This window comes from Dipodomys merriami, unplaced genomic scaffold (assembly GCF_024711535.1).
Source record: "Dipodomys merriami isolate MVZ:Mamm:240054 unplaced genomic scaffold, mDipMer1.0.p SCAF_277, whole genome shotgun sequence".
NCBI classification, from domain to species: Eukaryota; Metazoa; Chordata; class Mammalia; order Rodentia; family Heteromyidae; genus Dipodomys; species Dipodomys merriami.
In genome coordinates this window covers 1123740-1147976 of record NW_027204237.1, presented here as the reverse complement: position 1 = coordinate 1147976, position 24237 = coordinate 1123740, and the positions used below count along the sequence as shown (strand labels likewise).

Sequence of the window (24237 nt, the reverse complement as noted above, 5' to 3'; positions counted from 1 at the left end):
GCTATTCTAACTTTTATTGGAGTTTGAGCTTTCACTTGATCAACTTCTGAGCCAATCCAAGCTTTCCTGGGACCCTCCTCAGGAAGAACTTGTTGCTTTAAGAGAATTCAGACAGGTAACTTGTTAGCACTGAGCCACTGAAGTCAACACTGAGTATTTCACTTTGTCCCAATTTTGTTCTTAGCTGCCATTCATCTGCCAGCACCTGCCCAAGAGGTCCCATGAAGCCAATGACAAACTGAGAACAGAGAGCATGCCGAACAGACATGGGACAGCCAAGGTCCCATCTCCCAACCCCCATCAACTTGGAAGGGTTTAACTCAATTTGACTTAAGTCAAATTTTGCATTAACCAAATTGCAAAAAACAGTGGGCCATAGGTCACTTGAAAATAGTTAAAAGCTTGAATATTAAAACTCCAAATGTAGCAGGATACCAATGGCTCACACCTGTAATCCTAGCTACTCGGGAGGCTGAGATCTGAGGATCGGTGTTCAATGCCAGCCCCGGCGGAAAAGTCCCTGTGAAACTCTTCTCTACAATTAACCACTCAAATGCCAGAATTGGTGCTGTGGCTCAAGGCTAGCACTTGAGCACAAAGAGGCTCAGGGAAAGCACCCAGACCCTGAGTTTAAGCCTCACAACTGACCCAAAAAATCCAAACCTCTAAATATCAAGCAAGGGTCTGGTGGGCATGGTGCCTGCATGTCCTTCCCCCTCAACAGTGATGCCAAATGTCCTCCATACTTATGGCTATGACATGCCTCCCCAATGGGTATGATGTGATGGCCTAGCTCAACTCACTGCCGTATCGCCTGAGGATGTCTGCCTTAGATTGGGGGTCAACACACTTTTTCAAGACAAGCTCTCTACCACCTGAGCCTCTCCTCCAGCCCTAGCAGCAAACTTTTTTTTTTGTCCCTACTGTACTAGGAGGCTTGAACTCAGCGCTTTGCTCTGGCTAGCTAATAAATGTTTCTGGCTCTGCAGGTTCTGTTGCAAACATTCAGTTCTGCTATGATGGTGCAGAAGTAGCCATAGATCCTTGTAAACCTAGTGGACACACTGTGTTTAAAAAAAATAAGACTAGTTTGGTATAGGTTGTTCATGCTCACCCTCCTAGCTCTGCAGGAGGTGGAGATCTGTGAATCATGGTTTAAAGCCAGCCCAGGCAGAGAAGTCCTCAGCAAAACACCAGACATAGAGGTTTGCCTCAAACGGCAGTGTTAACCCCTTGAGTGACTAAATCTAAGGGATGGTGGCCAGGCCCTGGGTTCAAGCCCCAGTACAGACAGACAGACACACAGACACAGACACAGACACACACAGACACACACAGACACAGACACAGACACACACAGACACAGACACACACAGACACATACACACACAGACACACACACACACACACACACACAAAGAGGACTTTTTTTTTTTTGTCGGTTGTGGGGCTTGAACTCTGGGCTTGGGCGCTGTCCCTCAGCTCTTCAGCTCAAGGCGAGCGCTCTACCACTTGAGCTACAGTGCCACTTCCGGTTTTCTGGTGGTTTATTGGAGATAGGAGTCTCACGGTCTCTCCTGCCTGGGCTGGCTTTGAACCGCGATCCTCAGATCTCAGCCTCCTGAGTAGCTAGGATTACAGGCGCGAGCCACCAGCGCCCGGCCAAAGAGGACTTTCTTAAAAAAAAAAACAAAAAACAAAAAAAAACAAGCCGGGCACCAGTGGCTCACACCTGTAACCCTAGTTACTCAGGAGGCTGAGATCTGAGGACCACAATTCAAAGCCAGCCCGGGCAGGAGAGTCCGTGAGACTCTTATCTCTCCAACAAACCACCAGAAAACTGGAAGTGGTGCTGTGGCTTGAGTGGTAGAGTGCTCACCTTGAGCTGAAGAGCTGAGAGACAGTGCCTAGGCCCAGAGTTCAATCCCCCATGCCCACGCACACAAGAAAGCAGTAGGTTAGATTTGACCCAGGGGCTCCTAGTTTGCCAAATTTTGCAAATGTTTGATTCTAATTTAAATTGTGGTTAGCTGGTTAGGAAGCTCTAACCCAGATGCACCATCAAATGTGTCACCCATTCAAATGTGTCCCAACTTTTGTACGAGCAGGAAAGCAACCTATTAGCTGGCTGGGAGGCAAAGATTTCTGAATGGAGTTTCTCTTGTCATTGCCCTGCATGTGTAGGAGCGGGAAAGGATGCCCAGCCTGGCCCCAGCATCATGCTGGAGTCCCAGGACTGCCACTTCCTAGCCAGGTAGCTTTGGGTAAGTTGCTTCAGCTCCCTGAACCAAGATGACCAGGACACCATGGGAGTGCGGACACTGACCACAGTGCTGGTGCAGCCTCCAGGGGGCTGGTTTGTAGGAACTCTTCATAGTGAAGAGTCTAGAGCAGCTCAGGTCACCAAGGGACACTCAGGGGGCTCAAGGAAGGGCTTCTGACCAGCTTGATATGGAGGCAATTCAATATTCTGATCACCAGCGTGCTCTGAAGATGCACACCAACTGGGTTATCATTGCAATCCATATTACATCTATCTTGGATAAGACTTTCTTGCTGGGCTGGGAAGGTGGCTCAGTGGTAGAGTGTTTGCCTTGCATGCTTGAGGTCCTGGGTTCGATTCCTCAGCACCCCATAAACACACAAAAAAAGAGCCAGAAGTGGCGCTGTGGCTCAAGTGGTAGAGTGCTAGTCTTGAGCTGAAGAGCTGAGGGACAGCGCCCAGGCCCAGAGTTCAGGCCCCCCATACAGACCCCCCCCCCAAAGAAAAAAAGACTTTCTTGGTGACTTCTTGTCTTTTTTTTCTGGCAAATTCCAATAGAGTCCCATGACTCTGATCTGACGTGTGTGTTGGGGAAGGAACTGTTTGGCAATGCTACTCATCTCAGTGCTTCACAAAACAGAACACCTGGGACTTGGTGTTCAGCTGGATGTGGGGGAGGGGTCCTTTTAGGGGGTCCTGTGGCTCTTTTTCCCAGGTAATTCAGTCTGAGGCTGAGCCCCAGGCTGGTGCTCATCCATCCTTTAAATTTTGGGAGGGCACAATAAACAACCTTCATTGTCAGACTCCTTCTTAGTATGTAAGACCATCAGAAGGCTAGTCTGGCCTGCCCTTAGGACTTTAGTTCAGCCCCTGAAAATTATTCCCCCACCTGCCTTGAGATGCTCATTTGTGGCCTCAGTAATGACATTTGGATCTTCTTTGTCTCTCCATTGCCCAGTCTGTCTACATCAATTAACAGAAGCTCCAGTGAAATCCACAGCTTTTACTTCCCCTTATCTTTCTGCTTCTAGCATCATTGTTTCCAACTTCCTGAAAGACTAAGAAGGGACTGTAGTGTTCATCACTAGGCCCTGGGGGCTATACCTAACAGGCTCCAGAATCCCTGGAGTTTATCTTAATTAGGTGACATCTGGTACTATCCCACAGACCACACGTCCTTCCTGGTTGGGCAGCCTAATGCCATCTGTCAACCTGGGCTCTTCACAGTCTTTTGTGGCCACTGGCTGTTGAATCCTGGAGGCTTCCCCCAAGGGGGTGACTATGGCCCCAGGGCTTTTGTGAAGTTCGGCCAAGATGGAAGGTGACTGTAAGGCTGAGCTCCCTCTCTTACCTCCCCCTTCAGCTGCTGTTAGGCCATGCTGCATCTCTGGCCAGGCTTGGAGTACTGATAATAAAAGCAGCTCCAGACCAGGCCTTCTGCCCCAAGGCCTCCTCTGTAAACAGAAGAGTCCTGGCTGCAATGGAAATGACCCAATGTAAAAACACCTCCATCCATGTCCTGCTGAGTGCAATAATGCCGTGGCTCCTGAGGAAGCAGCCATGGTGTATGTCTGCCTCACACTCTTGCCTGATCTCACCCTGCCTGTCCAGCAACGGACTCTGTGGGCCTTCAATGCGGAGCACAAGCCCAGTCTAGTGCTTTTCCTCTGGCTCAAACTGGTGCTCTCTTCCAGATGCTCCTGGCTCTTCTTGTTCTCCTTCTCTGCAACTGCTACCCCATGCCACACGCATGGAACCTGAGTCCAGTCAGACCTGAGGCTGAGTGCCTGGAAGGATAAAGGTTTTAGTTGTCCAGGATGCCCTTCACCACTGTACCTCAAACCTCCTGCTGCCCCCTCTGATGATCTTCACAGCCAGAATCCTTGAAGAGCGGAGCAATCCGTGTGCATACAGGAGTCCGCTCACCCTCTCTTGGTCTTCCAGGGGACCAACCTTTCTTCTGAGAGCTCAGTCAAGGAGGAGGCCGACCATCAGGGAGTGAGAGTGCTCCACAGGGCATGGAGAAGAAGGAGCTGCAGAGGCTCCTGCAAAGGCAAAGGAGTCAGCCAGGCACTGGTGGCTCACACCTAGAATCCTAGCTACTCAGGAGGCTGAGATCTGAGGATTGCCATTCAAAGCCAGCCCAGGAAGGAAAGTCCATGAAACTCTTATCTCCAATTAACCACCAGAAGACTGGAAGTGGTGCTGTGGCTCAATTGGCAGAGTGCTAGCCTTGAGCTGAAGAGTTGAGGCATAGCATCCAGGCCCAGAGTTCAAGCCCCACAACTAAAAAAAAAAAAAAAAAAAAAAGGCGAAGGAGTCACTTGTACATCTCAGGGAGGCTACCTCATTCCAGGACCCCTTAGGTTGCCTCCCAGCGATTGTTCATTGCTGTCCAGGGTGGCTCTGTCTGGCCTCCTGCTCCTTAGTCACAGCTTCTTCCACCCCAAGTTATCACTGCCTTGGTACTTTAGTGTCAAGTCAGACTCCTTCAATCAGACCTCTCCTAATACTTGTCATTACCTTCAGCCTGGACAAGTCCTCCCTTCAGACACTGCTTTCTCTCCCAGCATTTTTGGGACCACATATATTCTGCCTTCTTCCCACTGGTGGAATTGCCTGGGCAGATGCAGTAACTGAGAGATTGGCAAGCAAAACAACTAAACTCTGGCCAATGGGCAGCCACTAAACGCTCTTCCCCTGGAAGAGCTTGAAGTGCCCCCCACTGGCTGGTGGAGAATTTGCAAGCAAGTTAAATGACTCCCCTTCCACTTCCCTGAAGGTTCAGGTGATTGAATCACAGGAAGCAGATGGGTCACCTTGTCCAATGGTTTCCAATCATGGAAAATTACAGGCAGGGCTGCTGTGGAATGAATACTGTGCGTTTTACCCATCTGGGCTGAGAGGAGGTAAGGGCTGAAATCCAGCCTCTGTCCTGTTAACCAAGTTATTGTAACTCAGCATGGGTCTGGGTCAAGACAGAAAGGTTGTCATAATTTACTCACCTAGACAAACACTTCCTTCAAAGGGAAATCTTGTACAAACCAAGATTCTCTGGCTACAGAAGAGCTTAAAAACCCTTCTAGAGGATGGGGAAACTTAGGCTCATGGAGGGGAGGAACTCACACTGAAGGTCATTCAGTTCATGTCAGGGCAGAGCTTAGACACTGGTCCCTCCTCTCTCGTAGTAATTCTTTGTACTACTCAGAGCTCACTTTCATCCCAAGCCCCTCTTGGCATCCTAGATTCTCTCTAACCTGCCCACTCTCAGACCCATCAGCATCTCTCTGAAATCCAAGCACCCTATCATGCACAGTTCCACTGGCTAAGCTAGAACCATGGCACAGTGTTTGCCCAGAAGGAGGGACGGTAAGAAGGCTGGCCTAGTCTGCAGAATTCCCCCGAGAAACTTGCACAGAAAGGGATGATGCCAGACATGCAGAAAGGCAGACAGTGAGGAGCTAGAGGGCTTTGCCAGACGAGGCATCAAAGTATAACAGACAGCCTGGAGCAAGGCAGCTCCACTACTGTGCAGCCGGGGGGTGCTTTGTGGGTACAGTCCGCCGGGGTGTCTGTGCCACACCGTAAGGCACGTGGGCGGCTATAGTGCCCATCTCCTGAGCCCCAGCCACATGGAACATCTGGTCATCAAAGAAGATGTGTGGGCGGATCTTTTCAAGGAGGGGTCCTTTGGGTGCTCCAGCTAGGAACAAGGCTTCATCGGTCTCCAGGCCCCAGCTGCGCAGGGTCTTGAGAGCTCGAGCCCCGGAACTGGCTGCACTGCGTGCTGTCACCAAGTAGGTACGAATTGGGCACTCCAGCCGCAGCCCCTTGGAGTAGAATTTCTTCTGCAGCCTACCCAGTGCTTCCAGAAAGCCCTTCAGGGGGCCCTACAAGAAGACAAGTGGACACTGTGAACTTGGCTCTGCCAAACATATGTTCTCCCTCCTGCCAGCATGTGTCCTGCTGTTGGGAGTGCAAAACTTCTCAGGTAGCCCTGCTGTGCCTGCTCTGCGTGCATCCTGGGGCAGTCCAGGGTCTGTTTTCCTGTCACTGGAGCTGCGTCAGAATAACCGTACCAGGGCAACTGTTGCTATGCATACCCACTCATGTCCCCATCTCTGGCAGCTCTTTAAGTGTGGCCTTCTGTGCCCATCAGCGGGAAAAAAAAAAAGATAGTAAAATGAGTAACGATGGTATGAGCACCCACTAATGAGAATGGACTCCAGCTGCAAACATCTGGGACAGATGGGCCAACATATAACTACTGAAGATGAAATTGCCTGTGGATTCACAGATGGCTCAGGCTAAAGGTCGCTGGGATTAGGGAAAGGATTTAATCTCACAGCCCTCAACACAATGATGCTCAATGACAGAGTGTGTGTAAAGAGCCAGAGCGGTGATTCAGAAGCCTGTTCTTCCCAAAGCAGCTGCAGAGATGGCAAGATGGGCATCCAGTCTTGGAGACTCCTCCCTCATTAGGGGGTCTAAGGAGAGCAATAGCTCCTTAGACCTCTGCTAGCACTGTACTGCCCGTACACATGGATTTTTAGAGAAGGCTCGAATTGGAGTTCCCAGGAGGGTTGAGGAATCCTACTACTCCAGATTGCATGGAATTTCCACCACCAAATTCTAAAACATACTCTGCTCTCAGAGACTTATTTGAGGGCAAGCAAAGATCTCAGACCCCTGACCAAGGCATAGTAGGAGGTGGCCCAATCAAATGGTTTCCCCCAAGCTCCATGCTCAGCTGCACTAGTAGGGTTACTGATTCAGCTCTTCCTCTTGTCTAATGAGGGAAACAGGGTTAGAGGTTCACTCCCAGGGGTGGGGGAGCTCAGAGAGGAGGTGAGGGTTCCAGAGAAAGGGCAATAGCTTCCGAGAGAGAGAAGTGACACTTTCCTGAGAGAGGCAGAGATTTCACACAAGGGGTGGGGGCTTAGAGAATGAGGGCTTCAGAGAAGGCTGAAAGAGTCTCAGATGGAGGACAGGGACTTCAGAAAGGGGATTGAGACCTAGGAAAGGGGACTGGAGGTGTAAAAGAGGAGGACAGGCTTCAGAGAGGGGCTTAGAGAGACATTAGAGGCTTCAAGAGGAGACTAGACTTCAGTGAGATGGGGGTCAGTGAAGGGTCCAGGCTCACTCAGGAGAGCCAGGAGCCAGGGGAAGGGGGAAGGATCCAGACTGAGCCCAGGGTTTGGCTGTAGGCTGGGAGTTCAGGTCCAGGGCAGGTTTTGGGGAACTACCTTGTTCTACTCAGGGGTTCTGGGACCATGTAGAGCACCTGGGCCAAAGGCTTGTTCTCGTGGGCTTTCTCATGCTCGAAGAATCTGTCCAGCCCGTGGGCCTTGACAATGCGCTCAGATTCATCGGAGAAGAGCACAGCATCCCCGTCGAAGGCTACGCGTAGCTGACTCTGGGACACAACCACATCCCTGCTGGGGCTGAAGATGGTGGCAGCTGCAATCCCTGGGCAGAGAGAGGCAAGAATGGTCTGCCTTCAGGCCATGCAGTGGGTGCTCTGCCTGGGTACCAGAGAGGACTGTCTCAGGTGGCCCTTGTCTTGTCTGAGATGATGGCTATCACCCAAAACGCCCTTGACAAGGGCCCATGGAAGGGATTTTACGTCACCAGCCAGGTCTCCTAACTCACCTCAGCGCTGGCCAGCCCACCTGTTGAAGACACTGGACATTCCTCACAGGTCATCTCTCAGGCTGGGCTGGATATGGATCCTCTTCTCCACTGGCCCAAAGAGGGCAGAGGCTGCCCAAGGTCACATGGGAATCAGAATTCCTAATTATGACAAGTACTCTCTTTTCCTTGCCTTTCAATAACATATTTTGACAAGCGTCACAATTTTTTTCCTTTTCTTTTCTTCCTTCTTTCTTTCCCTCCTTCCTTTCCTCCATCCTTCCCTCCTTCCTTCTTTCCTTCCTTTCTTTGTTTTATATATTTATTTTATTTTATTTTTATCAGTCCTGAGGCTTGAACTCTGGGCCTGGGTGCTGTCCCTGAGCTCTTCAACTCAAGGCTAGTGCTCTACCACTTTGAACCACAGAGCCACTTGCACTTTTCTGGTGATTAATTGGAGATATGAGTCTCACGGACTTTCTTGCCTGGGCTGGCTTTGAACTGGGATCCTCAGCTCTCATTCTCCTGAGTAGCTAGGATTACAGGCATGAGCCACCAGCCCACAGCTTGCTTCTTCCTTCCTTCCTTCCTTCCTTCCTTTCTTTCTCTTTCTTTCTTTCTCTCTCTCTCTCTCTCTCTCTCTCTCTTTTTTTTGCTTGCTTGCTTTCTGTGCTGAATCAGGGGCTCATGCTTTCACTTGGCTTTTTTCACTCCAGTCTGATGGTCTACCACTTGAGCCACAGCTCCAGAATCTCATAGACTATCTAGTGCTGGTGGCTCACATCTGTAATCCTAGTTATTCAGAAGGCTGAGATTGGGCTGGGAAGGTGGCTCAGTGGTAGAGTGCTTGCCTTGCATGCATGAGGCCCTGGGTTCCATTCTTCAGTGCTACATAAGCAGGAGAAGCCAGAAGTGGTGCTATGGCTCGAGTGGTAGAACACTAGCCTTGAGCTGAAGAGGTGAGGAACAGTGCCCAGTCCCAGAGTTCAGGCCCCTTGACCAGCCAAAAAAACCCAACCAAACAAAAAACAACAACAACAAAAAACACACAGAAGGCTGAGGTCTGAGGCTCAGGGTCAAAGCCAGCATGGGCAGGAAAGTCTGTGAGTCTCTTATCTCCAATTATCCACTGAAAAACCTTAAGTGGACCTATGGCTCAAACTAACCTTGAATAGAAACGCTCAAGGGCAGTGCCCAGGCCCTGAGTTCAAGCCCCAGAACCAGCGCCAAAACCAACCAAACAAATAACCATGCCTCCAGGCACTGGTGGCTCACACCTGTAATCCTAGCTACTTAGGAGGCAGAGAGCTGAGGATTGAAGTTTGATGCCATTCCAGGCAGAAAAGTCCATGAGACTTTTATCTCCAGTTAACCACCAGAAAACTGGAAGTGGCACTGTGGCTCAAAGTGGTAGAGTGCTAGCCTTGAGTGAAAGATCTCAGGGACAGTGATGGGCTCTGAGTTCAAGCCTCATTCAATCAAAACCAAAACCAAAAAAATCTCACAGATTTTGCTGCCTGGGCTAGCTTCCGACTTTGATATCTCGGATCTTGGCCTCCTCAGTTAGGATTACAAGTGTGAGATACCATACCTGGCACAATGATTTTCTTACCATGATCAAGCTTTTCCTTACCAATACTGAGATAGATGATGCTCAACTGGACCAAACCTCTGACCATCTCTGATCACTGGTCACATCTGTGACCAGGACTGTTTAATAGTTATGCATAGTTTCATCCTTTGCCCCTATTTTCCCTCTATTTAAATCTAAAGCTCATGTCTGTATCTTAAAGATGAGCTGAAATGATTACTTTCCCTCTCCCTTCAGTGCCATGTAATAAACAGATCCGCTTTCTCTGTCTTTCACTGCTTCTTGTGTCTTTATTTGGTGAATTTCAGCAAGTGGCTAGACTTGACATGTGGAGCCCCTGGAGTTGGGCTGTGGCCTATAACTCCTGGTTACATTCTAACCTGGAAGAATCTTAGAAAACAGTAACTTTGGGGCTGGGAAGTTGGCTCAGTGGTAGAGCGCTTGCCTTGCATGCCTGAGGCCCTGGGCTTGATTCCTCAGCACCACATAAGCAAAAAGAAAAAAGCCGGAAGTGGCGCTGTGGCTCAAGTGGTAGGGCACTAGCCTTGAGCTAAAGAGCTGAGGGACAGTGCTCAGGCCCAGAGTTCAGGCCCCACAACCGGACCAAAAAAAAAAAAGAAAACAAAAAAGAAAACAGTAACTTTCTAGGCTGTAAAGTGAGTTCCCATGGAAACAGAAGTCTGGGTGATGCTGATGAACAAATACATCCTTAACACAGAAGGGCAGGAGGTAGGAAAATGGACTAGGTAGGGCCTTGTTTTCAGTTTATAAGACAGATCATAGGAGCTATCCACAGCTTCCCATCCTATGACCTTGACAACCCCCAGCAACCATTGAGAGCTTCAGGACTTGTACTCTTACCTGTGGGACTCCTTGCTGGACTTCCTGTGTTCGTTTTCCTCACTGTGACTTACCCTCGTCAATGGCTTCTCGCACTTTTTCTGCATCGGCTGACAAGTAGAGGTTGGTGTGGTAGGCCTTGAGGTAGCAGATGGGGCTGTTTCCACCTGTCATGCAGAACCTCTCGATGAACAGGTCTGGGAAGGAGGTTGAAAGTACTCAGGTGAGGCCAGTGTCAACCTGCAGAATAGGCTCTCTATGCCTACCAAGTGCCATCTCAGATCAGAGTGGTGGTAGAGGAAGCCGGTGAGTCTGTGACTTTAGGTCAGCATTTCCCCTTCTTGGCCCCCTCCATTCTTCATCATAGCATAGTCATGATCACAGCTCTAGAGAAATTGCTTGTCTCACTGTAAGCCCTTTTCTTCAGGGGATCACAATACAATAAAAGGTAGGTTCTCCAGCTAGAGACCCCACCCTTGTGGCCATAGCTAATTGGAAAGGGGCACATTCTGACCTACCTGAGCCAACCAGATTCTTCCTGCATCTAGGAAAACACTTAGTAAGTCCTCATGGCTGCATAGTTGGTAAAAATATTTACTGGTTGGTAAGTGGCTGCTGTCCTGAGCCAGAGGAGTTACCTGTAAAGGCCCCAGCCCCTTACATGCAGTACCCTTGTCCTCAATGCCACAACCAAAGTGGGTAATGTCTGGCCCCACCGGATCCTGCTCTAGCACTACACCTGGCATTTTGTCCTGATTGCTCAGTACCCATCAAGCAGGTGGTTAAATATTGTTAATATCACCCTTGCACCCAGCCACTTGAAATCAGTATTTTAAGATGCCACCTGGGAGCTGGGGGTGTAACTCAGGGGTATAACATATACTTATAAGCCAGTGTGAAGCCCTAGTTTCAATCCCCAGTACCCAAAATAAATAAAATAAAGCCAGCTGGCCTTTCATAGTTGCTTAAAACAAGGTCTTGTAAACCTATAAAGATAGATTTTTATTTATTTCTCTCTCTCTTTCTCTCTCCCTCTCCATCACCCTCTCTTTCCTCAAACTGGATCTCTCTGATTTTATGAGTATACAAACAAGAAAAGCACAGAGATCCAGTTTGGAGGGTGGGAGGGCAGGAGGGAGGGAGACAGGCAGGATTGAGTAAGGTCCCATAGGGTCCAAAGTGAAAGAAAAAGGAGATTTTCAATACTTGGATTCAGGATTTTGTCCTGAATTTGTCCTGTACAATTTTACTTCTCCCCCTGGGATTCTGAGCCACCCTGGAATGTAAAAAAGAAATCTTTCATCATAGGCTAGCTCTGTAGGATCTAATACTTTCTGTTTGGAGAAGACATAGAACCCACTGATTCTGACAATTGCTCCTGATACTCCCAGCAATCTTATGAGAACTGTTATCCCCATTATAGTTTGAGAAACTGAGGCATCAAGGCAGTAAATGTCCTGCCTAGTCATATGATAAGTTGGGCCTATGTGGTCAGGATCTGGTTTGTGCTGGCTTGTAAGAGCCAGTGGTTAAAGGTTCAAAAATTCGGTGAGCCAGTTACGTTGTTCAATCATTAGTAGTTTGAAATCAGACACAGTAGGAATATTTCTACTCTGAAAACTGGTAAAACTTAAGATGAGAGTTTTGCTTGTTTTTATTCTTTTTCTTTTCTTTTTTTTTTTGTTTGTTTGCCAATACTGGGGCTTAAACTCAGGGCCTGAGCACTGTCCCTGAGTTTTTTTTTTTTTTTTTTTTCCAGTCTTGGGGCTTGAACTCAGGGGCTAGGCACTGTCCCTCAGCTTCTTTTGCTTAAGACTAGCACTCTACCACTTGATCCTTAGCACCACTTTGGCTTTTTCTGTTTATGTGGTACTGAGGAATAGAACCCAGGGCTTCATGCATGCTACACCAGCACTCTACCACGAAGCCACATTCCCAGCCCCCTGAGGTTATTTTTGCTTAGGGCTAGTACTGCACCACTTGGGCCACAGCTTCACTTCTAACATTTTGGTAGTTAATCAGAGACAAGAGTTTCACGGACTTTCTTGCCAGGGCTGGCTTTGCATGGCCATTCTCAGACCTCAGCTTCCCTAGTAGCTAGGAGTACAGGTGTGATCTATTGGTTTGTTTTCTTAAAGCGCTAACCTACCCCTCCCCGCCCCCCCCCAAAAAAGCTTATCAGTGGTCCATACAACCTGACCCTGCAGAGGTGTGGCCTGTGTCCCAGGATTGTTGTAACAGCATCCTGTGGTCAGATCTCTCCTGCTCACCATAATGGTTGATACTGTTGATGAGACGGACTCCCACTTGAGCATGGTTGTTGGTCATGAGGACGATGTCAAAGATGTCCTCACTATCAGGGTACAGCTCCCGAAGCTTCTTGTTCACAGCCTCCAAGGCCTGGAAAGGAGAGGAAACCCTTCAGCTCAGATCCCCAAGGGTGAATTTCAGGAGTTGGTGGCCCCAGATCCAATAAAGAAGGGAAGAGGAGGTGGAGGCAGGGCAGGCTGGGATGAGATAACATGCACACAGACTTCCTCCGGAGTTCTGCTCCTCCAACCTGTGGGTGGGTTCTTGTTGACAGGGGGGTGTGCCCTTGCTCAGGGGACCACTAAATTGGTGAGCTGGGGTTCTTCCTCAGGCTGCATCAGTCCAAAGGCCTCTTCTTCCCACGAAGATTATTCCCCCCAGTCAAGCCCTTGTTCTGCTTGGGGCTCGGGGGAGGGTGGGAAAAGAAGGGATCTCCTTACTTACGCATCCAAAGGCATTGTGTGGGCTGCTTCTGGAAGTATCTGCTCACCTTCACGAAGGGGAAGGCAGGCCCAGGACTAAAAGGCTCATTCTCGTGTTCCAGTTGGTAGCGCACATACTCCTCCACGCCCTGCTCCGTGTAGATCCGCTGCTCTTCATCCATGCGGAACAGGGCTCGGGAGGACACAGCAATGGTGACTGCATTCTGAGGCTTGGGCTGCAGAGGGACAGTAGGAGGGACTGTCACTGAGACCCTACCCTAGGGCAGCTACTCCTGTGCAAGCCCCTCTGGGAGATGGGAATGTGACAAAGGCCTGGATCCAGTCTCTCTGACTCAAAGGTTCTTCCTTGGGCAGAAGGAAACTTAAGGCAGGACCTAGTCATGGAGGACCCAGCTGGGGACTGAGATAGAGGATAGCTTTCTCCACTCAGGAGTGGGAGGTGAAGGAGGACCATGCCCTCAGGGAATGTACAGTTTAGTTGGCCATCTGGACATAACAGGAAAATGAATACAATGTATGAGGACAGCATGATAGGGTCTCCAGATGGTTTCCATTATGAAATGAGAGCTCCCTGCCTGTAGGAAGAAAGCGGTCTTCAGGAACATGGAAATTGCATAAGGAAATCTATCTCCAGCCCAGATCTGTCTCCTGAGCGCCAGACATGCATATCTAACTGCCCGAGTCACACCAACAGACAGCTTTACAGAGCTGGAGGCTGTATTCCCACCATTTTCTTTACTTCCCTTATCTCAGTGCTCAGCCCCTGCCATCCACTTACCCGCAGCCCCACTAGCTGAGCCCACAGCACCACTATCTCTCCAAGCAGAAGCCTTGGAAGCCAACCTCAACTCCTCCCCCTTCCTCAGCTCCCTTCCCCATCAATCCATCACCCAGACCAGCCAGCCCTATTAGAACCCAGGCAACCATCAACTCTTGCCTTCCTCCATGATTACCCAGGCAGGTGGGATTAAGGCCTACCTCTCCACTGGTGGTCAGCCTTTAATATGGATATGACACATTATCTCTACACTCCAGCCTTCCCCTCCCCTCCCTCACACCTGTACACACTTATGTCCCCACAATGGCCCCCTTGCCTAATACCCTGTTTTCCATACTCTCTGACCAGCTACTCAACTTTCAGGCTTCAATTTAGATGATCACCTCAAGGAAAACTGCACTCATCCTAGTCTACCCCATTTGATACCTTTTCCCTGAATTTCCTTCTTAATATAACTGAATAGTAAATTATAATAGATTATTTAATTTCTCTTCCTAGGCAGAATTCTAGGAAGGCAGTAGCACCATGCTTTTGTGTGTGTGTGTGTGTGTGTGTGTGTGTGTGTGTGTGTGTGTGTGTGTGTGTGTGTGTGTGTGTGTTAGTACAAGGGATTAAAATCAGGGCCTCACACTCTTGCTTGGCTTTTTTGCTCAAAGCTGGCACTCTACTACTTGAGTCATACTTCCATTCCAGCATTTTGCTGGCTAATTAGAGGTGAGAATCTAATTTTTTCTGCCCAAGCTAGCTTTGAATCATGATCCTCTGCTTTCAGCCTCTTGAGTAGCTACGATTGCAGGCATGAACCCCAGTACCCAACTCCATATACTTTTTAGAAAAAAAATTTTATTGTCAAGATGATATACAAAGGAGTTACAGTTAACATATGTAAGGTAGTGAGTACATTTCTTGTGGAACTTGTTACCCCCGCCCCCTCATTTTTCTCCCACTTATCAATGTACTTTTTTGTTGTTGTTGGTCATGGAACTCAAGGCCTGTCCTAGAGCTCTTTTGCTCAAGGCTAATGCTCTACCATTTTGAGCCACAACGCCACTTCTGGTTTTCTGGTGGTTAATTGGAGATAAGTGTCTCATGGACTTTCCTGTACCTCGATCCTCAGCTCTCAGCCTCCTGAGTAGCTAGGATTATAGGCGTGAGCCACCAGTGCCTGGCTCATTTACTGGTTCTTTGTGCCAGATACCTTGGCTCTACTAAGGAGCAGTAGAGACCTGGTAGAGACCTGGCTCTTGCCCTCCATGCTCAGTCTCATATAGATGGGCGGGGAAGAATGACAAGCAGAGAACTCAGAGGCAAAAGGTAGGGAAGGGAATGAGATAGAACAAGGCAGAAACAAAGTCTCACAGCTGGGCTTCAGGAGAAGTTTTCAGGGGAGGGAAGGGGGAGGAAAAAGGCCTGGGGAGATGAAGAAACATAAAGGCATTCCAAAGGCTAGCAGTGGCCAGAGCATATGGGGAGTCTAGAGGGGAGGCCTGTGCTAGGTTGCAGGGGGCCCTCAGGGACCCCAAAGGAGCTGTAGGGCTCATTTCCCATTGTTCCATCCGAGTATTTACATCTCTCTAAAATTCTTTTCTTTCTTTCTTCTTTTGTGCCAGTTCTATAGCTCAAACTCTAGACCAAGGCGCTGTACCTGAGCTTTTTCATGCAAGGCTGGCACTCTACCACTGGAGCCACACCTCTTCTTCTGGCTCTTGGTGGTTAACTGGAGATAAGAGTCTCACAGATTTTGCCTGGACTGGCTTCAAACTGTGATCCTCAGATCTCAGTCTCCTAAGTAGCTAGGATTACAGATGTAAACCACCACCCATCAGCCAAGATTAGTATGTGTGTGTGTGTGTGTGTGTGTTTTAGAAGAGACATGAGAGAGCCTGTCTTGCCTATTCTAGCACATGAGGACAAAGCTAGAAGGTGCCATCTTTGAACCAGAAAGAGTTTCCTCTTCACCAGACACCAATCTACTGGTACCTTAGTCTTCCAGCCTCCAGAATTATGAGAAATAAATTTCTATCACCTTCAATATGTCACCCATTCTAAGTCACTGTGTTATAGCAGCCTCTAAATGGACTGAGACAGCACCTTGGATAGAGCAGGAAAGGAGAATGCCAGCATGGATAGCAGCTAGGCTCTTCCTAATTCTTGAGGAGGATCAGAGTGGGGTGTGTAAGGGGCTCCTGGTCTCCAGGAGAGTCCCACTGCATCTGTGATCTGGACAGACCTAAGATCATGATCCTCACTTTTTTTTTGTCAGTCGTGGGGCTTGAATTCTGGGCGTGGACACTGTCCCTCAGCTCTTCCGCTCAAGGCTAGCACTTTCCCACTTGAGCCACAGCACCACTTCCAGTTTTCTGGAGATAAGAGTCTCATGGACTTTCCTTCCCAGGCTGGTTTTGAACCACGATCCTCAGATCTCAGCCTCCTAAGTAGCTAGGATTATAGGCCACTGGCACCCGGCTGATCCCCACTTTTTAGATAAGGACAGAGATAAGGTCAAAACTTGTAATCAGGGATTGGGAATGTGGTTTAGTGGTAGAGTGTTTGCCTAGTATGCATGAAGCCCTGAGTTCGATTCCTCAGTACCACATAAACAGAAAAAGCCAGAAGTGGAACTGTGGCTCAAGTGGTAGAGTGCTAGCATTTGCAAAAGAAACTCAGGGACAGTGCCTAGGCTCTGAGGTCAAGCCATAGGACTAGCAAAACAAAAACAAAAACAAAACTTGTAACCAAACTAGGCACCGGTGGCTCATGCCTGTAATCCAAATCAGGAGGCTGAGATCTGAAGATCATAGTTTTAAGCTAGCCTGGGCAGAAAAGTTCCCATGAAACTCTTATCTCCAATTAACCACTCAAAAACTGGAAGTGGTGCTGTGGCTTAAGTGGTAGAGCCCTAGCCTTGAGCATAAGAGGCTTAGGGACAGTGCCCAGGTACTGAGTTCAAGCCCTACAACTGACAAAAAAAAACCCACAAAAAAAACACAAAACCACCTTATAACTGCCTTCTTCCACCAGCTCTGAGAGCCATGTGCTCAACCCCACTTATTTCTGGGGTCAAGGCTAGGGCTCCAACCAGTTGACAGCATTGATAAGACACTTGGCTAGGGACATGGCAGGAAACAGTACAAGTATGATCCCTGACTTCAAGGAGCTAATGACCCATGGCCAAGGCAGAGATTCATACCATCCTCTAAAAGAGCATGGTCCAGGGCAATGTTCTGTGATAATGGAAATATTCCAGGATCTGTGGGGGCTCTGGAACACCTCGAAATGTGGTGGGTGAGACTGAAGACCTGATGTTTATTTCATTTTACAGGACTTGTGGCTAGTCCTGTGTCTTTTCAACCTTAAAACAGGAATGGAAAATCAAAGAATTCCAAAAATCCTATGGCTGACCTCAGTTTGCTTGTAGTTACTCACCCCACCCCCCATTTCCTCGAGTTTATTTCGATAAATATTTTTTTTTAATTTTTATTTTATTTTATTTGAGAACATACTGTACAGAGGGGCTACAATTACATGGGCAGGATAATGCATACATTTCTTACCAAGCATTGCAGCCTCCTCCTTTGTTTACCCTTCACCTCCCTTCGATAAATATTATTTTATATGATCAGATGCACATAGCATTGTGCCTTTGTGTTCCTCTCCTACAAGTATCTTCCTTTGGTCTCACTGTGTGTGAATGCCTTGGTATTTTAGAGCTAACTTCCAAATGTGAGAGAAAACATGCACCATTTGTTTCTCTGAGCTTGGCTTACCTCACTTAACATGATTTGTTCAAGGTCCTTCCATTTCCCTGCAAAGGACATATTATTCTTTCTAATGGCTATGTACAATGCCTTTGACTTTTTTTAATTTTTTTGTTGGTCATGGGGTTTGAATGCTGGGCTTGGGAGCTATCCCTCAGCTCTTCAGCTCAAGGTAAGCACTTTACTACTTGACCCATAGTGCCACGTCCAGTTTTTGGTGGTTTATTGCAGATAAGAGTCTCACAGTCACACCTGTAATCTTAGCTACTGAGGAGGCTGAGATCTGAGGATTATGGTTCAAAACCAGTCCAGGCAAGAAAGTCCATGAGACTCTTATCTCCAATAAAACACCAGAAGTGGCACTGTGGCTCACCTTGAGCCGAAGAGCTGAGGGACAGCACCCAGGCCCAGAGTTCAAGCCCCACGACTGACTTTAAAAAAAGTCTCATGGACTTTCCTGCCTGGGCTGGCTTTGAACCATGATCCTCAGATCTCAGCCTCCTGAGTAGTTAGGATGACAGGCATGAGCCACCAGTGCCCAGGGCCTTTGACTTTTAACCCCAACCCAGTTGTGTATATCCAGCAGGGTCAATGGGAGGCGGGAGCAGGTGCTCCTCCTTAAAGGCTCAACTGTGTGTCCTTGAGTTGGGCACCTTCTAATCCCACCAGCACCTGGGAGCCTTCAAACAAAGAGGCTGAAGTCAAAAGCCCTAAAGAAAAGAGGTGAAGCTGGGCACTAGTGGCTCACACTTTAACCTTACTTTTTCAGGAGGCTAAGATCTGAAAATCAAGGTTCAGAGCCAGCCCAAACTGACAAATCCAAGAGATGCTTTTTTTTTTTTTTTTGCTGGTTGTGGGGCCTGAACACTGTCCCTCAGCTCTTCAGCTCAAGGCTAGTGCCCTACCACTTGAGCCACAACACTACTTCTGGCTTTTTCTGCTTGTGTGGTACTGAGGAATCAAACCCAGAGCCTCATGCATGCAAGGCAAGCACTCTACCACTGAGCCACCTTCCCAGCCCCAAGAGATTCTTATCTCTGATTAACCAGCAAAAAGACAGAACTGGAGACATGGACCAAGTGTTAGAGCACCAGCCATGAGCAAAAACGTGAGTGACAGTGTGAGGCCCTGAGTTCAAGCCCCAGGACTGGCACACAGAAAGTGTATATGTGGGGTGATGAAGCAAAGGCAAAGATGGCAAGGGTAGGGTTAGAGGAGGTGGGGAAATCTCCTTTCATAAACCCAGGAAGCATTCTGCTTTAGCCCAGGGAACCTTTATTTACTTCTCTTAAGAAAGGAGAAATAAAAGCCGGGCGCTGGTGGCTCACGCCTGTAATCCTAGCTACTCAGGAGGCTGAGATCTGAGGATCGGGGTTCAAAGCCAGCCCGGGCAGGAGAGACTGTGAGACTCCTATCTCCAATAAACCACCAGAAAACCGGAAGTGGCGCTGTAGCTCAAGTGGTAGAGCGCTCGCCTTGAGCTGAAGAGCTGAGGGACAGAGTTCAGCACCCAGGCCCAGAGTTCAAGCCCCACGACCGACAAAAAAAAAAAGAAAGGAGAAATAATCCCCCCAGAGAGGGGCAGGACATTACTCTAGGACACACAGAAAAGTCAGAGTCAAGATGGCTTCTAGTGTTACCCTTACTCACGTAGCAGTCCTCTTCAATAGCTTTTAGAAGATGCCAACCTCTTTTAGTGCTGAAGAAGGAACATCCAGCATACCTTCTTTAGCCTCCTATTCCCGAGTTGGGAGAACTGATGTGAGACAACAAGGCCCTCAGACTGCAGTGTCTGGACACCAACACAAAGCCCTCAGAATGGAGGCTTCAGGGGGAGGACCCTGCCTCTGCTCTGACAGCACCAATGAGGTGGAATGGGTGAGGCTAGAAAGCATGAGCAGCTGTAGGAAATGAGGGTTCCAGCTGGGAAGATAAAAAGCTGTGCATGCAGGCTCCAGGAAGAAGTGGAGAGGTCTGCCCAGAGTGTGCTTAGAAACCTTCCTGTGCCTGGCCGGGTCCCTCACACTGGGATGAATTGTAAGATGCACCGAAATCACAAAGATGCCAGATCCCACACTGAGAATTGGGTCAGAGCAACCCAGGGGCTCAGCCTGGGAGCACTGGACTATGCGAGCTAGGGTCCTCCCAGCTCTCTGCTTTCCCTAAGGCCAAAGTACAGCCTTATCACTCTGGCCTGGCCCCACACAGCCTGCCTGAAGAGTTCCTGTTTAAGTCAACATGATTCTGCCTATTGCAACCAAGATAGGAACATAACAGCAGCAGCAGCAACAACAACAACAAAAAGCCGTCATTTGTCATTTCAGCAAGGAGGGAAGAGGGGAAGCAGAGAGAGAGAGAGAGAGAGAGAGAGAGAGAGAGAGAGAGAGAGAGAGAGAGAGAGAGAGAGAGAGAGAGAGAGGAGGAAGTTGTCTGACCCCAGGAGGTGAGGACCTCTGATGGGCCTTCCTTGGCTTAAACATTTCACTCAGCATCCTGGGAATGAGCAGAAGCCCAGGCTAGGCCCTGATGGGGCCCATGAGGCCTAAAGCCCCCAAAATAGCCTGTGGGAAGAGGGGCTACTGCAGGAAGGACTAGAAGCTGGGAAGCTTCCAGGTTCCTTGCCTTCTAGAGATTCATGAGGGTCAAGGACTGACCAAGGGATCATGACTAACCATGGGCCCTGAGCTCCCCGGTTCCTTGGTATCTGGAGAGGAAATGGATTTTGAGCACTGAAGCATTCTCCAATTACCCCTCTTCTCTCAAGCCACAATCTAGTCTCGACTTCTCACTGATATACACGCTCCCAGATCCACCCTTTCCAAAATCTACCTCCCAACAGCCCCGAATGATCTTTCTAGAATGAAAATGGGACCAAGTTAATCCCTGCTGAAAAATCCTTCCATAGCTCCAATAATGGTTTTCAGACTTTAGAAAGTAGGTTGACCTTTTATTCAAATGAACTCTTAGGCAGAACCTCAATATGTAATACAAACCAGATATTGCCACATATAACCAGTACCAGTCTGTCATTACAAATTCAAATGCTTTCTATATGTAAATGTATTTATTATAAAGTCAAATAATGAAAACAACACAGGTGTTTCCATAACAACACAGTTGAAGTCAGAGGTTAGAATCTGAGGAGATTTAGGCTCAGCCTCCAGTTTGATTGGTGGTATAGTACTAAGAATGGCCTATTCCCACTAAGTGCTTACAAATGAGAAGAGATGTTTTTGTTTGTTTTCATTTTGTTTTGCTTTGTTTCAACTTATGTCCTTGCAAACTCAAGATTCTCTCTTATTAAAAACAGACCACAGGAAAAAGTTTATTCTAAGATTTACTTTAAAAAAAAAGTTTTTAATAACCCACAGCACAAGTGAATATGTCAGTGGTCTCCAAGGTGCTGAAATGTCCAAAAGGCACATTTAACTGAATTGGTTATTTTTTGTTTTGCCTTATTTTTTAAAATTTTTTAAATTTATTTTTTATTGATGGTCATGGGATTTGAACTCTGGGCCTGGGCACTGTCACTGAGCAATTCAGCTCAAGGCTAGCACTCTACCACTTGAGACACAGTCCAAGTTCCGGTTTTCTGGTGGTTTATTGGAGATAAGAGTTTCCCGTCCTTTCCTGCCTGGGCTGGCTTGGAATCATGATGATCTCAGCCTCCTGAGTAGTTAGGATTACAGGCATGAGCCACTGGCGCCCGGCTTTGTTTTACTTTATTTTTTTGTTTGGTTTGGGTTGGTAGTACTTGAGTTTGAACTCAGGCAGGTGTTCTACCACTTTAACCATGCCTCCAGAGTTTGTTTTATAGCCAAGGTCTTGAGTTTTTCTCCAGGTTGGCTTCAAACTACAATCCTCCCACTTTTGCCTCACCAGTAGCTGGGCTTACAGGTTGGGTTTTATTACACATTTTCAATCGGTTAAAGTATAGTTTGAAGAAGAAAATAAGTGTGATTCACATGTCCATAGATTTGCCAAAACACTGGGCTCCACAGAACCTAATCGGGAAGTTTCAGTCCCCCTTAATAAGGTACTCATGGCTGTCCATGAGACGCCAGACCCCCACATAACCCACCCATCTCCAGAACTACTTCTGTTGACCTCCAGGTGTAAACTCCTGAGAGTGGGCACAGTTTGGTTGGCAATCCCCACTGGCCAGCGGAGGCGGGGAGGTAGCCAATGAGAGGCTGCTGGCAGAGCGGGACTCCTAGGGACCCACGTGACTTGGGGGAAAAGCAGCCGAATGCTTTAGGGTCACACTGGAAGTCTATGGAAGGTGCCTCTGTCCCTTTCCAGGATCTGAGCTCTGGGACGCTGGAATAGACAAGGCTAAGGGGCAGACCAGGGCCCCATGAAGGACGCACAAAAGTTCTTTCCCCAGCGTAACGCCACCATGGAATCACAGGGGTGCTAATGTCCACTTAGGGGAGAGCAGACAGAGCTCGTATCTGGGGTGCACAGGCTAAGATTGGGTGCCCAGAACCAGAGGGGACGCACTCAGGCTGCAGGGGGCCCAGCCAGAGTCTGAACTCAGAGAGGCTAGAGGCTGGAACCTGGTGTCCCGATCGTGGAGCCCGGGCGCCACGCGAGGCGCTGGGTTTCCAAGAGTCGGGGCCACAAAGCAGCTTTGCCAAGCGCTGTGCGCGCCCGGGTGCCCGCCTGGTCTCGGGACGGGCTGGGACCTGCGGACAGCACGGGGGAGGGGGGATGCTGGCATGGAACCCGAGCCCCAGGAAAAAAACAAAAAACAAACCACCACCAGCACCAGAGCCCAGCTCCCAAAATAAACCCGCGCCCGGGCCAACGCCGGGTGCATGCTGGGGCTGAGAGCTGCGTCCTCTCCAGGAGGGGCGCCATGGGTCCCCTTCCCAAGGGGTTTGCGCCCCCCCTTCCTGAGAGTGACCCCCCCATCCCTCCCCCAATCCCTATGCCGGACTTTTTACCGATTTGGGTTTCTTCTTGGGTGTAAGGTTGTCGTAGAAAGTCTTGGCCTCCTCCCAGCGAGGCGTCGGGGTGGTCTCTGCCCCCGGCCCGGGTTCCCGGACCTCCCGGGGCTCCCCGGGTTCCATGCTCCTCTGGTGCTGACCCGGTCCTGGGCGGATGGAAGCGCGGTGAAGACGCCGAGCTCGCGGAGCCGGGCTGCGGTGGGAGGTGCGTCCGTCCCGGAGTGCGGAGGGCCGGGCAGCGGGGGGACCCGGGGCGGGGGGCGGGGGGCGCCGGCCCCGCGCGCTCGGGTGGGGGCCCCGGAGCCGCGGCTCGCGCGCGCGCTCTGCTGCGGTATGGCCGCTGCGGCCGCTATGCTTTGGGGGGGGGGAGGGGGCAAGGGGGACCCCACCCACGCCAGAAGCGAATAGGAGGTAGGTGTGTGTGTGTGTGTGTGTGTGTGTGTGTGTGTGTGTGTGTGTGTGTGTGTGTGTGTGTGTGTGGTGTGCAGCTTCCTGGAAGAGAGGGGTGTGCGGCCAGGCTTCGTAGGCTGCTGTGGATGACGTTCAAGGGCACTGAGTGTGGAGAGACCTACCCCCCCCCCCGCGCCCATGGTGATCGCTCAAACAGAGTGAAAACTGATCACACCTCCCCTTCCCCCCAGCCCGCCCCGCGCCCAGGTTCCAGGACCTGGAACCCGGAGCCGCCTCCACCCCGAGGATGGTTGGACAGCTCCGATGATCAACAAGGCCAGCCCCCAACCTGGACTCGGCATTTCCACATCCAACTGCAGCCCTTCCACACCAGGCTGGAGAGGGGGCTCTGAGGTCGCTAGCGTCTCTAAGCTCCCTTCCTCCTCGCGGGGTGGAGGGGGCCCCCAGACCTCGGACGCTCCCCGGGACTCGGAACCCACATTCTCTGCCGGCCTCTCGTCGGCCAGCAGAGGGCGCACGTGCCCAGGTCCCACAGGCAGAGTTTGGGTGATGAGTTCTGAAAACAAGATGGAAGGGGGGTGGGTGTGGGAGGGTGTTTGAGAACCAAAGAATCTTAGGCCATCGTTTTGCAATTCCAGGGTCTCTTGTCCCCATTGGCACAGAGCCCTGTGCTGTGAATACCACCTATTTCAGGGCCCAGCCATCATCTCTCAGAGGGGCACAGGAATGGGACAGAGAAGCAAGAGCAACACTGGCTTATCGAGGAGGGGCCTCTGCCTGGGAGGAGGTACAGAATGGAGGCTCTACTGAGCCTCCACAGCGCTAGGAGGAACCAAGCAAGCACCCTGTGGGAGGAAAGGGGAACAACAATAAAAAGCTGAGGATTGGGGGAAGTATGTTTAGATTGGTCCTTTTCCAGACTTACTAGTAGATCATATCCAGTCACAGCCCAACCCTCTCCCATCCTGCTGCTCTTTTGGCAATGTGATGGTACCAGTCCTCCCACCCAGCCATGGAGTTCAGTAGAGGCTGGCCCTGTGACTTGCTTTGACTAAAAGGATGCTGTTTCGTGGATGCTGTGTTGTGGTTTCAAACTTAAGCCTTAAGAGGCCTTGCAGATTCCATTTTTGCTGTCTTGAGAGCCACCTAAATTTGTGTGGACTATTCTGCTAGAGATGCTTCATGGTCAGAAAGGCTCTGTAGAGCCGATAGAGGGGTTGGGGTGTAACTCAGTGGTACAGCCTGATCTGGGAACTGGTG

At 49.5% G+C, this 24237-nt stretch overlaps 1 protein-coding gene across 1 annotated transcript; it reads right to left on the bottom strand.

The window, feature by feature from the left end:
- Window positions 1–1825: 1825 nt before the first annotated feature.
- On the bottom strand, window positions 1826–22780 carry LOC138837857 (cytosolic 5'-nucleotidase 1A). Its single transcript, XM_070036875.1, has 6 exons — window positions 22564–22780; window positions 13126–13293; window positions 12596–12725; window positions 10400–10522; window positions 7548–7732; window positions 1826–6153 (listed from the first exon to the last, which is right to left on the bottom strand). Exons 1-6 carry the CDS (start codon window positions 22687–22689, stop codon window positions 5788–5790), a joined length of 1098 nt encoding a protein of 365 aa, XP_069892976.1. The 5' UTR covers window positions 22690–22780; the 3' UTR covers window positions 1826–5787.
- Window positions 22781–24237: the final 1457 nt, after the last annotated feature.